Raw genomic sequence first — 18,096 nt, 5'->3', positions numbered from 1 at the left:
CACCAGACGTGGTGCCCTGCATTAATGACAAAACATCTCCACATTGGCCTCATTTGTATATTTTTTTCAAGTCTTGTTGTTTGTTAAGATGCAACTTAAAAACCTAAGCTATGGCACCTTATGGCGTTCTTTCTTTCCTTCTCTGAGAATTGCACAGTCTGAAGATTTTGTCATTTTGTTACCTGAGTGCTCCAGTCCAGCAAAACCTCTACTTTTATACGGGTGCATTTAATTGGCACCACATGGCTGATATTTACCCTCTTAATTCCTATACAATACAATACAGTTTTATTATATAGCACATTTAAAAACACAAAGGCACACCAAAGTGCTTCACAATAATACAGAAAATCAACATAAATCAATTAAGAAAGTACAGATTGGGCACTAGCACCAGCACAGACGGAAAGGAGGCACTAATAGACCAGAAGAGTTAAGTAAAATAGGTATCGAACATCCAAAGGTTAGGTGCAGCTGAAGCAAAGGCATGATCGCGTCTGGTCTTCAGCCTAAACTTAGGTTGGGCCAGGAGTAATTGACCTGATGATCTTAACGCTCGGCAAGGAGAGTACAGATTGAGGAGATCAGTGAGATAACTGGGCGCAATATTATTCAGAATTTTAAAAGTGACTAGCAAAATCTTAAACTCAATGCGATATTTAACCAATGTGAATCAACAAGAGCTGGAGTGATAGAATCTAATTTTCTAGCTCCAGTAAGAAGGTGAGCCGCAGCATTCGGAACAAGCTGTAGCCTATGAAGAGCGACGGCTTGGAGACCAAAGTAAAGAGAATTACTACAGTCTAACCTGGAGGTTCCTTCCTATGGAAGGATTTACTTGGATTTTAGAGAACTCTAAACCATTCTTATTCACATGGCTCGATTTCATAAATACCAAACAAAGTCCTAAAATGATAAAAATAAATAATAAAATAATAATAGAAAATATTATTATTATTATTTTATAAATAATAAAATAATAATTAAATAAAACATAAATAGCTTTTAAAAAATTCTCTTTATTCTTTCAAATATTAGGTCATTTAGTAGGCTACAAACAAAGCGTTATATCCAGGACTGCTGCAGTTCAGGCTGAATTAATAAGGCCTGTGTACTTACAAATGATGACCAGCAGATGGTGCTCAATGACAGCTTCCAAAATAATTCCCACCATTCTTTCTGGCCTTTTTCTTTAGAGAACTAAAGTACGACATACATAGACTGGCTAGAAAACACTGTAATGGTTTCTACTTTAAAACATACTTTTTTTTAAATCAAACATTTAAACGAGAATGCCGTCTGTTTTTTGTTTCCAACATTTCCTGCAAGACAAGATCGCAATTCTGATCTAAGGAATCCAATAATCCTCATCTGACCTTAAATACCACTTTCTTTCTATTTGTTTGATACGATCCAGCCACTTTTACTGCTACGGCCGCTTCATACCTGTGCATATTGTTCGCAATAACCTTCAAGCTTGTCTGCATTCTTATCTTAAAAAGAACAAGCAATCATATTTTGGTCCAGGATCTTGGCTCTGTGTAAACGCTGGAGGCTGGGGGCCGTTTGATGTTGTTATGGCTGGCTGGCTGCCGCCTCAGCACTACTGGATCTGCAGGCCCCTCTCATGTCCAAAGGTATTGTGTTGGCTGTTCTTTTGATTATATTATCAACAGAGAGAAAATTAAGACTCCCACTGGACATGAGTAAACAAACAAAAGTTTGTAGAGTCTGGTTCATCCAAAGAATGTCAGCTATTCAGACTGCTCTGAGGATATTGATGTCCAGTGTTGGGATTATCATGCCGAATATTATTCTTACTTGAAAATGTTATCAGTCCTTGGTTTGCGAGAGAGATGAAAAGCATGAAAATACTAAAGAGGGAAGGACAAGTATCCCAAACTTGAGATTGTTCATGTAAATGCACGCCGAACCCAGTTTTTTTAATCTCTTAAGCTGGAATGTGACAGCGAGGGTTGTTTGTTTTCAGCTGAAATACATCAGTAATAACTGGATATGTCCTTGTGAAAATTTGACCGGGCGTATTTAGGTTCATCTCTTTGAAAAACTGTCGTGCAGATACCTTTTAAAATCGTACGTATTGATTGCAATTTAACTTGTGACAGGATTATATTATGCCTAGAGGATCACCTAATTATTTTTCCCCAATCACCACGATATTGTTATCAAGCCAAACCAATGCTGAAAACTGCATTTGCTTTAGCGGCCACTTGAGGCCTCTTGTCCTGTTGCCTTTCATATTAAATTAATTCACATAAAACACAGACTTAGCTTCTGGGTCTGACACGTGAAGCCAGCATGAAAGTGACTTAAACCATTCTTTTTACAGGCCACCAGGGGTGGTTGCAAAAAGACCTACAGTCCTATAGTATCTACAGGCAAACAGCCCTCTGCAAAGACATCTGTAACCACTTTACTGAGGAGTTCATGCCCTCATTTTGGGTCATACTGCACAAAACATGAAGTTTATTTTGTAAAATTGGGGTATTCTAGGCATCAGAGATGAGGAACAACACGCCAGTGAACTTGTAGCTTCACATGTCATTGGTGTCACCTCATCAAAATGTGACCTGAGAACCAACTGGTGATGCCATGGTAACTAAATCCCTCTCTAATGCTGTGTATGGTTAAAATGGCAAATACAACAACTTTGAAAGGCATATTTGTCATACTGTAAGCATACCTATGGGTAATTTCACCAACAACATTCTTGACAAAGAATGTCACTTTCCGAGTCACTGTGAGTCACTCTGTCTGCAAACTGGTGACTCCTTAGTTTTCTGTGGTTATTCTTGCATCTAGAAAGTTTTCTTGACATCTAGTATTTTTGTAGTCTGCAAATCAAGCTAGCTAGCACGCTCCGCCTTCCCATTTCACTGTAACAATCGTAGTGTATCCTCGTCCTTAACGGATGGGCTAACCTCAACAAAACCTTTCACAAGCATCATCACACATGCAGCGATTATTAACATTTATACATTTTAAAAAGGCTTTATTATAAATGCCAATTCTTTGGATTTTATGATTTTTTGAATATGGTGTTCCAACATGCAAAATGAAGCTGGCAAATGAGTCAACCAGTCACTGTTGACAACATGCAATTGCCATTAATTCGGCCTGCTGGTGTTAGCATTTAGCTTCAAGTACATTTGTGCTTAAGTAGTTTTATATTTGCAGGGTTTTCAGTCTGTAAGAGTGGAAGTACAAATTGTGTGAAGTGCCACTTGTATCCCACAGCTCCTCTTTTTTCAGACTCTCCCTGGGATAGAGGCTCCATTTTCAGATTAGTTTTGTTGACCACCTGAGAACAAGGCCTTCCTCTGTGTCAAGCTGGTCAAGGAATGGGATAATTCAGGCCTGCAGATAATCCATCAGTTCCACTGATCCTTTGGTATTCTCCAAGTCGCATAGGTAGAGCTGCTGAGGCATGTGTATGGATCTGTTCGTGTGTGCAGACATGCATATGTGAATTAGCGTTTAATTAGGTTTGTGAGCACGTCCGTAACGACCGCTTTACTCGACCTTACTGAACCCTTTTCTGTCTCGGTGAATATATGTTTGTTTGTGTGGAGTTACCCACGTCACAAGCGATCGGCGGGAGAGCTGGGGATGAGGCTGCCTGTAACAGGAGCAGCGAGGCACTTGAAGGACCGTGCTGTTTGCAGGTCGACCAGCCGCAGCACACCCAGAGGAAATCTCATGTTCCTGCCAGCCTGCAAAAGTAAACAGATCTGTAACCACCGAGGGCTGGCACCAGGCCTGGGCCACCAGCGCTATAACTAAAGGAATGAATCACATAACACACACACACACGTTCACGGCCTAAAATTAGAGTGCACGGCAAAGAGCGTATCCAGAATCCTCCACGCCGGTCCGGTCTTCTCACATTTCGTGCGTAAAATCAATCGCCCTAATTTGAAAAACAATGATTTTTGTCAGCTTGAACTTCTGTGCAACCACAGCACACTCCCTCTGTGACATGATCCACATGCTCTCCATAAGCTGTGAAGTGTATTCACCCAGTTTTAAACGCATCTGCCCAGAAAAAACTCCTGCTTCATTCAATATTCCAGACAACATCTTTCAGCTACAAAGCTTTGAAACCTCCCCTCCCTTTTATGTTCCCTTTCCCTCTCTGTTTCCCTCTCCCTGCTTTCTCCTCTGTCTACACATCTGCGGTTATTTATCTGTTATTCTGTGGGAGCAATGTGGTCAACATGTGTCTGGCTTCCCTCCACACAGCACTCATCTGTAGTCAACTTAGGAATCACTGGACGACCATAGTAGATCTACCAAACTCTAAGTAGATACTCTCCATGGAGATGGAGACTGATTTTTATATGTTTTTCTAAAGCATGTAGACATGACAGTAAATCTTTCTGCAATGGGGGCCCACTTTTAAACCAATATTCTTTTGTTTCTTGGGTGAATGTGGGCAGTAAATGAAGGTTAGCCAACATGACCTACAGGAATTAGGGGATCTGAAAGGAGTATTTGGCTTGCCTAAGCCTATGGATTTGCATTAGCCTGACCTTTAAACTTTTAATCTCAATGTTATTTAATCCTCTGGAAAGAGTATAGCCTCAGACAATGTTATGGTACGAGTAGGTCAACCTAGGCCACAGCAGAGATGGCTGACATTGATGGCGGCTGTCAGCTAAGGCATGCAATGGCTTAAGAGGTTAAATTCATGTGTTTAAGCAGGTATATTTTTCTAATTGGTTAATCAGAAAACTAGCTCATTGTATGCACTTAGTGTGGTTGAGTAGAGCCTCTCCACAGTCTGATGTCTTTTGCTGACATCCAACTTCAGGAGGCTGTGGCTCAGGAGTTTGAGCAGGTTGTCCACTAGTTGAACAGTTGAAGGTTCGAATGCCAGCTCCTCCTGTCTGCAAGGTGAAGAATCCTTGGGCATGATATACGAGATGCCCCCAGATGCATTTGATTGAGTGTAAATGGTGAACTTTTCTAGTAAGAAAATGCTCTGTGTGCTCAAATAAAGCGGAAAAGTGCTATATAAGTACCACACTATTTACCCACTTTCTGGAACATCAGTTTAAAGGATTTTCTAGCCAAAAACCACCATCAAGATCTTTCTCTCTCTGTCTTGTAAAGTCTTTCAACTTTGGGCCCAAACCACAATTGATAAATTAGATTCGTGAATTATGCCTCACCCTCGTGAATCACAACTAGGACAGCTATAACATGTTTGTAAATCGTGACCCATGCGTGGCTCGATGAAGCTGTGGCTGATTGTTTGGAAGTCTTAGAGAAAATGTTAGTATGACTTTTGACTTGTAGACATGAAGTCAAGTCTTGAGGCAGACCACTGTTACACTGAGAAGAAGCAAACACAATCAACAGAGTAGGCTGATGAAATGTTGGACTGTGATGGTGCAAGCAGTGACTCTTTGCTAACATGCTAGCAAGGTGCCTCACTCAGTATGTACTTGGTGACGGAGTTGGGGAAATTGGGTCCAAATCAAATATAGTGCCCAGTCGCTGCCCAGTTCATTATCTATATCTGTTTAACTGCTGGGGAATGCAGATATCTTATGAGCCAGTCACGTTGCAGCAACTCGATGCATTTAGGTCAAGGTGACCTGCTGAAGTTAAAACTCAGCATCAGAGTGGGAAAGAAAAATGATTCAACTGACATGGTTGCTGGTGACAAGTGGGTTGGTCTGTTTCACAAACTGTTGATATGCAGTGATTTCTCCACACAATCATCTCTAGGGTTTCCACACAATGGTCCCCTCCAAAATATCCAGTGGGCATCAGTTTTCTGGGTGAAAATGTCTTGTTGATGCCAGAGGTCACAGGAGGACAGAAGGTAACAGTAAGTCAAATGACCAAATGTTACTACCAAGGCTGTGGTTCCCAAACTTTTTTTGCTAGGCCCCCCTTTGTATTACAAGAAAAATGTTCGCACCCGTGCAGGTGAAGCCAAAGGGAAGATATGCTTCACCATATTTTCTAGTCTTTGGCTTGGAAGGAAGTTGGTTTGGAAACATATTTGGCGATGCTTCATCTCCTGCTTTGCGTTTGTGTGTGACGTCAAAAACCTGTCCATTATGCTAGCAGTGTCCGAGCGCTCTTTTTTTTTTCTTTTCTTTTCATACCACGCCCCCCTCCCACACTTTGGGAACCTCTGCTACCAAGGTATGCAGAAGAGCATGTCTGAACACACAATGTGTCGAACCTTGGAGCAGATTGGACCACACCAAGTGTCTTCCCTGAACTAAGAATGAGAAACTGAGCTCACATAGGCTCACCAAAATTGGGCAATAAATGACTGGAAGAATAGTGTGATGAGTCTTGATTTTCTGCTGAGATATTCAGATGGTAGCATCAGAATTTAAGCATGGATCGATCTTGCCTCTCCAGTGGTGGTGTAATGTGTGTGTGTGTGGGGGGGATTCTTGGCTGTAGATTTCAAATCTGCAGCACCTCTGCGATGCTGTTATGGCACTATAGACCAAAGTCTTTGAGGAATGTGTCAAGGACGTTGTTGCGTCTTTGTCGCAAAGAATGAAGGTAGATCTGAAGGGAAAAGGGGGTCCACTACCAGCAAGGTGTACCTAATAAAGTTGTTGGGTGAGTGTATCCTTCACATGTTTTGGACTAAGCCTGTAACCTACATACCGGTAGTTTTTTTTTTTCTTTTTCTTAATTTTAGATATAAAACTGTATCCACTCCAGGCATTAGTAACATATTGTTGAACTCTTACATACTGTTCTCCTCACATTCAGTTTGTTGGGTTCAAGTCCCCCTCGTAGGCCTTGGCGCCCCTAGAAGTGTCAGTACGGATCTGGATTAGCATCCAGGAATTTTTTAAAGGATTGTTTACCATTGCTAGATAGGAAAAAACTGCACATTCAGAATCATTTCTTTCCAAATGCATATGGAATAGAAATGACTAGAAGTGACAGACATCCTCTTTATATTGCTATATCACAAGCTGATCCAGATCCACATGACTGTCTGGATACAGGGATTCAATTCATGCATGTTGTTGAGGGAAATTTCAGCCTTGGCGGAGGCGTGCAGTCTCAGGCTGCTCATGTTTTTAAAGCATTCAGCTTGGCTCTACTACACAGTACCTAAAGAGTGGAAAAAGAAACACCACAAGAGTCAGATGATGAATGCAAGGTCTTTATATATATATTTCTTCAGTATAATTGCAACATATTTATAGAGTACTGCAGTAGAACAGAATAAAACACAGACACCTGTTGTTGTTTCATGTAGTGATATGAGGCAGGAGGTTTCCCTTTAGTTAATGGGTGCCTTCATTATTCAGTCTTACTAGTGCACCATGATGAGAGTAGAGTCATTTCAAAGCTTCAGCAAACTTAAAAAACAAGAACAGACAAATAAATACTGTACAACACCATATATGTAATACTAGATTCAGAAGTCACAAAAAGGTCATGCTTTTCTCAACAGAACAGTTATACGTATATATGCACCTTCATATAACAATGCAGCATTTCTGGCGAGTTTCCCTTCACAATAACACTCTCATCAACAAATGGCAAAAGTAAAGTGCCTTTTCTTTAGAATTGGTGATACCAAAATGCAAATGCATGATTGCAAAAATGCATCTGGATGCAGACTTCCTGAAAAGATAAAGGTTTGGAGCAGACATCCATAGAATTAGACTGGATAGAAAGGACAAGTGGCACACGAGGTCATTTGATAGGCTGTTATAGGAGTGAGGATTGTTTAAGTGATGTGCAGTGTTTAAAAACCTCTGTAGCTACAAAGCCAAAATATATTCTGAGAGCGGTTAAACAGTCGCTTGATCAATCTCACGAGCCACACTTAACACTCTTAAGCCACACACTTGAACACACACCATATAACGGTAAGAGACTATTACCAGTATCCTGCGTCAGCCTGTTTATGGGTCGCTACCTGAATGACCTCTCAGGGATGTTTATTTGAGAAGCGATGTCCTTTCTATCCAATCAAGCACTGTACATAAACTCAAAGACCTTAAACAACAAACCACACAATTCATCAACAACAGGGATCAAAGGACTCCAACTGCACTAAAGCATCATCTGTTCAGCAATTATTGATTACACACCCAACACTCCTCTACTAATCTTTACCCACAAGACTGTACAAGATCCAATAGTGCTCCGCTGTCGAGGTAAATGAGCAAATTTGTTGTGATGGTCAGCTAGTCCCCCCCTGAGAAGATAGCAGAGACACAATCTAAAAGAACGTAATGTTTTCCCCACATTGCGTGGAGATACGGAGGTGGGATTTACACAGGCACCAACAGTCAGACTTCTGTTTTAGCTCTTTGGCACCCAGATCACATATACTTCCTGGCAATGAAAGAAAATGTGTGGAAACACTTGAAATCAATCGGTGTGAAATAGCATTTGAAATCAAATGTTCTGTTCTTTTATAGTCTCTACCTGAAGACTAATAGCATCATTCTCTCTAGCAAACTAAGCACTTGCAAATGAATGTTCCAAATCCTTTTAGCTTAGTTGTCTGGCTGAGACCTCAAATTTCTCAATAACCTCCTACTTCAGTTAAGTAACTCAGAGGACTGGCTGAATGAATGTGTCCTGTGAAACTAATGTCTTGTTCCACTTTATAATGCCTTTGTAAAACCTGAAGGATTTTATACTGTAGCAGCATAGTTAGTTATCACCTGGACTGTCCAAGCCATGTGCTTGTTCCATCAATCAATCAAGCTCATATTCATTATATTTCCTCATGTAAAATCTACAATAAGCATGATCAGGATGTTTCCTTAATGTTGGTGTTGTCAATCACAAGCGCTCAAAGATAGCATCAAAAAAGCCAGTAGGCAGACATCATGCTTACACACACCCAGGAGAGAGTACTGGATATAAAGAGAAAGAGCTTGGTGTCATGCCAGATGTGTAACAGGTTGGCAAGTGATGAGACAACAATGTATTTTTTGTTTTAGTTCAGCTTGGTTGAGGCCGATATAAGGATAATGTGCCAAATCCTAACTTGAGGAAACCAGACTTCACCAATATTCCTAAACCTCCGCAAAACTCCTAACCTGTAAATTTCCTTCAAGTCATGTCTATTTAATTATTTATAGGTGGCTTTGATGTAATATTTCATGACTTTTAAGGTAGGCTACCTCCCCTCAAATTAGGATTGGGCCCTCTGACTCTCTGAGTGAAGTGGTAGTTTTGGCTGTGGTCCTTCAGTACTCCCTGGCCTCTTCGAGTTCATTCATGAACACGTCCTCGTGGGGGTTTTCTGGGCAACTCAGTCCATTGTTGGGTGGTCGCACCGCATGGAAGCGACTCCAGTCTCCCTTGCACAGAATCCAAGGCAGCACATCCACTTTGAAGTGCAGCTCGGGCGAAAACTCGGTGCTAATCAGGTTCGGCGTGCCTGCGCCTTTTCCTCGTGTGATCAGCCTCCCGCGGTCGTCGTAACAACAGTGCTGTGCCGCAAGGGTAGTCGAGTCACTGGACAGTGCCGAGCGGATGCAGCTGCGCGCTGAAGGCTTGTAGATGTCCAGGCGCTCCTTGGAGCCGCTGGCATCGTGCCAGCGGAACGGCCGTCCGTGAGCGTCATCATAGACACTGACCACAGTGTACGCGGCTTCGAAAGGGTAGGAGCAGGGGCAGTTGGGCAGCTCAGACAAAACCTGATGGAGGTACCTCTGCAGGAACTCGCTCTTACAATTGAGCCATTTCTCACAGCTGTCTACATCTGTTGGAAAGAAGACAGCAACACTGCATTAATCTCTGCCACTGCTGAGAGCATGAACAGATGAACAGACACCATGGAGTCAAGTCTGAATCCTATACTTGCATCTGTATACATCTGCTTTACACTACTGAGTAAGCCTAATCTAGATCCAGTTCCAGTATATATCTGATTGAGAAACCTTTTTTACGGTTATGGAAAACTTCCCGAATAAACACTCACCTGTTCCAAAAGGCTCTGTGCCATTTTCCATTTCGAAAGGGAAAGGCTCTACCACAGTGTTGACATCACCTACATAGAGAGGGATAGATTAGCCGATTAGTGAAAAAAAAAAGCCCTGCAAATCAGAATAAAAATCTGAATATTTAATGCACGTGTTAAAGTAAAATATGCTTGGAAGTAAAATATTACCCGGGCAGGGCTCCAGGTCACATTTAGAAGCTTCTGTCAGAGTACAGGAGTACCCACAGGACTTGGTCCTCTTCCTCTCACCATGTCCACATGTCACTGAACAGGGAGACCAGGGTGTCCAATCATCTATGTCTTTCTCTGTGGAAGAGAAAATGTAAACATCAGTGTCAGGAACCCAAAGGTACACAAGTAGTGCTTAACAGATTTTAACTTCAGACATTTATTTGCTCTTACGCACACAAACATGCAAACGTGTTTCAGCCTTGTGGCTTTCATCAGCGAATCAGAGACTGAAAATGTAAGCATTTTCTGTGAACTCATTTCCTACTGATCAAAACCTATTCCACACAAACAAGAAAAAGCCTATTAAGATTAAAGCACAAGAGAATTTACACAATGGGAAAAGTGTCGTAGAGATTACGAGAGGTGATGAGAAGATTAGAATAGCAGCTCTGCACCTTCCTTTTGTAATAGGTGGAGCTAATTGGAAGCAGCTTCGAAGTGTTGATAAATAATTACAAGCACAAGAGGAAGAACCGGCAAAATACAATAACACCGTTTTGTGTTGCTATGAACTAAACACGCACTTCGACAGGCTAAAAAATCCAAAATGAGCTTTCAAACTTTCCTGACTGCCTCAGCCCAATTTTCTCCTGGTCTAACCTTTCCCATGCAAACCCGTGTTCTTTTTAAGAAGGCTTCAGTAAAATTAAAGAGAGAAAAGCTGTGCTGTGGCTGTCCGCCTCCGCGCCATGCTTCCTTGTGGTGTTAATAACACTGAAAACAAGTCATTCTTGATTAAAGGCGAGGTGGGTGCAGAAATACCAGCTTGGGTGTAGCGAGCACCCAATTTTACTTCGTGGGCGCTGCCAACTCGCCATGTGGCCATACAGGAATGAGGTCTCAGGAGAGTCTTAATTATAGAAGAAGCTAAGGCAGACATCCTTGATTTATGTTCACCAAGCCTTTAGATGTGACCACTTTATAGGCATTGTTGCCTTTGCTCGCTCGTCTATACGCACAACAGTTAAACAGATGGAGCCTATATACCGATATAAAGGACAGAGGAAAAGCGTTACAGTAAAACCTAGTTTTAAGCACCTGTTACTGCATTACAATAAAACAGAGGAGTTTTGTGCAGCGTCAACCTTCATAACTGTTCAAAAACACAAATAGATTAATTGTGCACAAATTTGTATCTATGGGAAAACCTTTGACGACTAAAACTTTCATGCTGTGGTGAGTCTATGGCTGTGCACTGAATTAATTTGCTTTTCATTCACTGTACAAATCTGACCTCTTCTCATCTCGCACTATTTACTATTTTTACAACTGAACAAATTGTCTGTGCAAGCTGAGACACAACACTAGTTATGTGGATCCTTTAAAGCACCCCGAAATTCTTGAACTCGCTCAAAAGGCCAAGCCGCCGAGGGTACTGAGGACCATCAGGGTCTGAGGGGGGCCCGAGGGGTCCCAGGGAAAGATGAAAGGGCCGGACAAATGGCCGCTGTCATTCTCTGTTCCCAATCTGCCCTCTAATTGTCTACAAGCAGAGGGCTGTTTTGTCCCAGGGAACAGTGCCGGCCTCACGCTGCCATTAGCAAAAGCATCAGACCCATCTTCAAAAGGCAGGCCTCTGCGACCAGCACAACCAGTGTCAACTTCAAAGTACCCATAACCCACAATGTCCTCATATTCAAGTGCTCATGCAGCCTCACTTGCTAGCATTGTTTGGATCTCTGTGACTACAGTTAACATGCAGTCTTTCTAAGCTACACTTCTTTCTCCAGCTCTACTTCAGGACCATCTTCATCGCTTTCAATATGATTTACTGAGCTATTTAGTGTCCAAAGGTTCATTTTTAAGCCTTTTTTTCCTTTGGGAAACAGAAACAGTTGTGTTTATACGGCCTTAGTTACACACAGAGAGTGCACCACTTTGCAAAACCTACCATAGTAACTCTGTATTGGATCCCAGCCTTCGTTCCAGTGAGTATCCCAGTCCCCGCCTACTCCGCTGGGTAAGGGCTCCTCACTACCGTAATCCAAAGAGTAATCTTCCTCCTCCTCTTCTTCGCCAGTTTCCTCCATGCCCGACCGGCTGTTGCTGTCCTCGCTGGAATCGGTGTAACTCCAAAACAGGGGCCAGAAAAGCTTCTTGCCTCCGAGCAAATCTACTGTGGATGAGGGGGAGGAGGAAGAGGAAGGTAGCCAATCTTTTTCCTTGGCAAGGTCCATCTCCACTTCCATTTGAGGATCATCGACTACTTCAATGGTCACCTGAGTAAAATAAGAGAGTGTCACTGATATCACAGCATGAACAACGCTTAAATGAATTATTTGGAGTCAATGAAAGATAATCAAATATTATCCATCTGAAATGTTCAATATCGCTACAATAAATCTGCTTTGCGGTTATGAAAAAGTACAGCATATACTTTTTGCAGCTTTAGTGCTTGACTTACAACTCTTCTTAAGAAATCAACCATGTCAAATCCTTGGAAGGGTATTTTAGTCAGGAAACCCGCTCTCCGGATCTAAGTAAGCCAGTCAGACGTAAGCATGAGCACTCAGTCAACTAAACGATCCTCTCAGGGAGAGAATGCGAACCTTTATTCTGGATAACTACCTCTCATTACCTCGATATGACTCATCCCAGATTCACAGTACTTCCAAGGGCCCACTTCAGCTGATGTAAAGACCAGACAGCAGTGAGACTAAAGAGAAAAGCTATGTTTCTGTAATTGTTGTAAAATGAATAGTTAGAAAGTAGCTTGACGATCGAGTACTATGGTCATTTCAGTATAGCTGGGTATATTCTTGCTGTTATCCTCGGCCTAGGGTAGGTCTTGTAGGTCTATGTTACATAAAATCTCCTCGGAAATCAAATGTCTCTGTACTTATATTGATGTACAGCAGATTGGTAAAACTATGTCTCGCATTCTGAATACTCTGACCAAACAGGAGAAGATAAGTGCCTGCAGAGATCATAGAAAAGACTAAATCTGTGTCTTCATCTGTTTGTTGTAGACATTAAAGGGTTTCCTTTTAGCCTCTAGACATATAACACAGAGGTAATATCACGTGACTCCCTTGTCCCTACTAACCTGTATGTTGGGGTTCTGTGAGTTAATGTCAGCTTTGGCCAGGTCTGGAAAGTTCTTCAGATCCAGTATAAAAGGTTTGGTCTCCTCCTCAGGCTCAGGTTGTGGAAGAACACCAAGGGAGCGGTGCTGGGGGTGAGACCACCTCCTCTGGTGGCTGTGGGGCTCAGGCAGCAGACTCTGAACCTGGTTCTGCTGCTCCAAAGCCTCAGAGGCAAACTGGACACCACCACTATGAATTGACTGGCCATGAGCCTGACGGAAAGAACAGGTAAATGCAGGTTACAGTGAGCACAAGTTATCTACTGGAATAATTTAAGAAACTAACCAAAAGAACACTTGACAGAAAAACTCTTAAGGTGCGATTCTGCTTGCAAGGTGACAAAGTTTGCAGACACCACCAGTGTGTGCTGCTTAAGGGCTGGTTGCAGAAAGAAAGATCTATTATTAATAGTGGCTTACTGAAGGGTCTAAAAACAATTAGTGTTCAGTTTTCAGGAAGAAAGCCTTTACACCATCCACCGCTTTGCAGCTTGGTAAGCAATTCCAAAAGGCCCCTGGGCATCCACTAACCAGCCAAGTCATCACCCAGCCTTCGGTTCGTTTTCTTTTTTTTTTTTCCCACAACAGTCATGCCATCCAGGCCGTGGACAAAGAGGGTCCTGTGCCAGAGAGAGATCCGCTTTTAGCTTTAATGAGAGGGCCTGGGAGGCGTGGGACCCCTGGGCTGATGCGAGTGTGTCTGAACCTGCTGTGCTGCCGCCGCTACTGCCACTGCTTAATTTGACCTTTCAGGTTTTACAGTTACTGAGAAGGAAGGCCGGCAGGAAGAATCGCTGATCTCCGAGATTAATGGTGATTAGAGGTGACATTATAATAGTGGGTAGTTGCGGAAACATGTACCAAATGTAGAATGCAGTCTCTAAAATGAGATGCTGTTTTTTGCTTAGTCTGTTTTAAATCTAATAGGACACATGACTGTTTCATGACAGTCACTGGTAAAGAGGAAAAAAACAAAAACCCCTAATGAACCCTTGTCTGCCATTCGTTCATGTTTTTGTCATCCTGTGAAAGAGCTAACTGGCCCAAACATATGATTTGACAAGAATTTCAGATTGGACCTGTGCCAGTTTGTGGTACGCTCAGCACAACAGTGGCAGTCGGTGGGCTAAAGAGCAGAAGAAACGCTTTAATGAATGACCAGTCAGTTCATGATTTATGGTTATGGCCTCGAGAACAGGGCAGACTTTTCAGGGACCGCCTGTGATCATCCCATAAAGAACTTATGTAGTCAGTCAAATCCAAGAATGTGAACACACAAAGCTGGTTAGGAGGCGGTGCCTGTCGGGGATGATAAATGATGGATAAAGGTGAGCCCTCCTCAAATATGTGTAAGCTGGTGGTGACAAACAGATACTTTTTTCTGGAAACATTTAGGTGTTTTCTTTGCACTATTTGCCACTTTTCTTACAAGAAATGACAACAAAAGTTGACTGAAAATAGCGATGGTGCACATTTTTTAAGCAAGAATTTTAACATTAATTGTAAGAATATAAGTAGCGGTGAGTAACATTACAGTTGTATTTATATTACTAATGTAAAACAGTTATGTTTACTGGATTTTAGAATTTTTAGATGAACATTTAATGTGATTTTTACTGAACATTTTATACTTTACAATACATAGTCAGCCAAAGAAGACCGCCAACTTGCTGTGCCCCCAACACGCAACACCCCCCACACAGATCTAATGATTCACCATCTTCAACATTACATCTCATGTCTGATATAAGATTTCACTGGTAAAAATTCACCCCCACGTTGCTGCGTTTATCCCCGTACCTGACCTTAGTCCATACAGGTCATAACGGGCTTACACAAACCAAACACACACAAAATCTCAAGTCCAGAGTCATGAAAGAGACCGCATACTTTCACACCCTCCTCATCTCGTCCTGTTACACATCTGGATCCTGTATTCTTTCGCCCTGTATATCACTCTCCTCCTCCTTTCGTCCTCCCCCTCATTCTCTCTGATCGTGATCTCCTCCTCTTGGTAGTGGGGCTCCTCTGATCAAAGGCATCATGGCTGATGGCATGCAGTGCGTTTTAACAGGGACACTGCATGATGCACCGGGGGTACTCGGCTCTGGCCTGGGGACTGGATTTTCTTCTTGAAACAGCCTGACAATACACCCTTTTGGCAAACCGCAGCGTCCTGCTTTTAAGTGCCCGGAAAGACTGAATGTTGGGCTACTGTCACTGCTGCTGCTGACACGCATTTAGGTTAGGGAGAGGAGGTCCGGAGACTGGATGGGGTGAGCCAGAGTAGAGGGGTAGGGACAAGATCCGGTTGGGGTTTGGGGGAGGGGGGTATGCAGTATGGCAGCCCTGATTTATGCACCCGCAGATATCAAAGGGTCCTGCACTTGGCTGTTTCCAAACCATTACAGAAGAACAATAAACTATGGACTCTCTTTGATCACCATCTTTGTGTAAATGGAAAGAGGACAACAAATGCATGCCTGGTAGAATCAGGGTGAGGTAGTGGAAGTTGGTATGTATAGTGGGGGTACAAAGCAGAAGAGGGCAAACAGGTCCCAGTATCTGGAAAATAGGCCACTTCAACACAACGCCCCTCCCTCTATTCTCCACCGAGGCATGGGGGTAAAGGCAAAAACAGGAAATTCCACATTAACACAAAAAAGAGCCAACGTAAACAATCAGATGAATGACACTTGACCTGAGCTCCAGTGTGAGAGATGCCTAAGGCTTCCCTTTCTCTGGTTACATAAGCATCTTCTTACTGGGCACCCTAACCCATACTGAGCTTGTCCTCCTCCTCCCGCAGTCTTCCTCTGCTAATCTCCCCTCTTCATCCACCACTCACACATGCAGGGGGGTCACAGGCAGAGAGAGTCGCCAACATTTGGCTTTTTGGTGAATGAAATGAGCAGTCACAGCAGCCACAGTAAGATTTTTATTTTCTTCTTGTCACTAATGAGTCCTTCCTTGTGTCTTTTTGCTTTGACATCAATCAGGCAGATGATGAGAGAGAGAGAAAGTCCCAATAGGGCATCCATGGGAGGCCACACAAGAAGGAGAGAGTTCAAAGGCAAAAACTGAACCCTGACACAAACACACACAAGCAGACTTTGATATCCAAATATGTCCATGTGTAACACAAACATTCCCCTTTGACACACCGCACAGTGTGTGTGTGTGTGTGTGTGCGTGTGTGCAGAGAGTTTGGATTTAGCAGAGTGAATGCCCAGAGATGGCAAACCTTACTATACATGGAGAGAGCAGTGGAACAAAAGAAGGCAACAAATTTCTAATGTGGAAATTCTTTAGTTGATTAAAGAATGCCTGGAAAAAGAGGGTGAGAACATTTCATTAAGGTGTTTGTGATTTTTAAATTTCAGCAAACAAAATTACAAACAAATGCACAACATAAGTTTTAAATGTTGCAAACAAAGTGAATAACTTAAATAATTTGCACCAAGCAGTTATATTACCAAGAGGCTGAATGGGAAATTAAAGCTAAGCACCAACTTTCTGATATTTTATTGTGCTCTAGTTTTAAAATTATGTTGGTACAATTTTATAAGCTATTGTAGTAATAAAAGGAACAGGACTCAGGAGACATTTTACAACCATCAGCAAAAACTTCCAACGCATTAGCTAATTGCCTGTCAGTGGCAAGTGTGATCTATGGCTTTTTCTAACTTGTTGCTAAACTCTACGCCACAAAAAAAGCCAACACACAGAAAGGGAAAAGAAAAAGGAAAAAATGGAGAAGAGAACTTACTTTGTGGGCAATATTCTTGCGTCTGGTAGGTAACCCTGTCACCACACTCACAAGAAGTATTGACCAGAGCACAACCAGCATCTGAAATCTTCTCGGGACCTCTTGACTCATCTTCTCCACTTCAAAGCTTCCCGTGAAGCCTAAAGGCGGTAAAAGTGCTTCACTGTGCACTGTGTGTTTTAGGTTAGATTACAGCTTTACAACAACAACACAAAAAACGCTTGTGTCCTTTTCGCGTTTTCTTCTCTCCGACTTTTGGCTCAGGACAAATAAAAGTTTTCAGCCTCGTCTATCAAGAAGTGTCGCAACTTTAATAAGATGCGCACGAGCGTCCGCAGGTATCCCGCGCGCTATCCATTCCTGACACCAGCGCCTCGCGCAGCAACTGTCAGTCCGTGTGGCGGCTCGAGCTCGATGCTGCGCTTCTCCATAAACACCGCGGGACGGAGGAGCTTTAAGTACCAGAAAGAAGTTAAATACCCCACGCAGAAACTCCCCGTCCGCACTGTCGCTCACTTATTCAGCTACTTCAGAGTGTGACTCACTCGTCGTGGGCGGGTGCTCACTTCCAATACATTGACATCTGGAGTTCATAGTACGCTGTGCATTTTGCTAGCTGTCTGTCTGATGCGTTCATCCATTATCCAGCTGAAGTTCATCCACCGGCTCTAGAGAGGGTGTGCGCGCGCACCGCCCAGCCAACCGGTTTCGGTAAACTTTCCTTTTACGCACGCATTCAGGGGGGTTGATGCTGAGGGAGGAGGGGGCAGGATGCTCATTGCTCACAGCTGTGCGGAGGGTGGGTGCGCTGGGCACTGAGGTACATGGTAAGGTTTAGTTTGCGTTGCAGACGGCAAGCCACAAGGCGGACATGCTCTCACGTGTTACTGGGAAAAGTTAGAGATTATCTTCAATCTCGAATACCAGTGGCTTAGGGGAGGAGTGTCAAATATAAGGCCCGGCAATAATTGTTTTTTTTTGTATTTTCATAAATGTTACAGCTTATCCTCCTGATAAAGACAC

General features: G+C 42.8%; 1 protein-coding gene across 1 annotated transcript; it reads right to left on the bottom strand.

Moving 5' to 3' along the window:
* Positions 1-7,163: 7,163 nt before the first annotated feature.
* ism2b (isthmin 2b) lies at positions 7,164-17,731 on the bottom strand. The gene is made up of 6 exons (XM_085247585.1): positions 17,074-17,731; positions 13,266-13,517; positions 12,111-12,438; positions 10,157-10,294; positions 9,968-10,036; positions 7,164-9,748 (listed from the first exon to the last, which is right to left on the bottom strand). Exons 1-6 carry the CDS (start codon positions 17,182-17,184, stop codon positions 9,231-9,233), a joined length of 1,416 nt encoding a protein of 471 aa, XP_085103711.1. The 5' UTR covers positions 17,185-17,731; the 3' UTR covers positions 7,164-9,230.
* Positions 17,732-18,096: the final 365 nt, after the last annotated feature.

This window comes from Mchenga conophoros, linkage group LG15 (assembly GCF_057382185.1).
Source record: "Mchenga conophoros isolate Kocher_MC1m ecotype Shallow Benthic linkage group LG15, M_conophoros_male_GT1.1, whole genome shotgun sequence".
Lineage (NCBI taxonomy): Eukaryota > Metazoa > Chordata > Actinopteri > Cichliformes > Cichlidae > Mchenga > Mchenga conophoros.
Note: the sequence above shows the minus strand (reverse complement) of the source record. Positions and strands in the feature narration are given on the sequence as shown.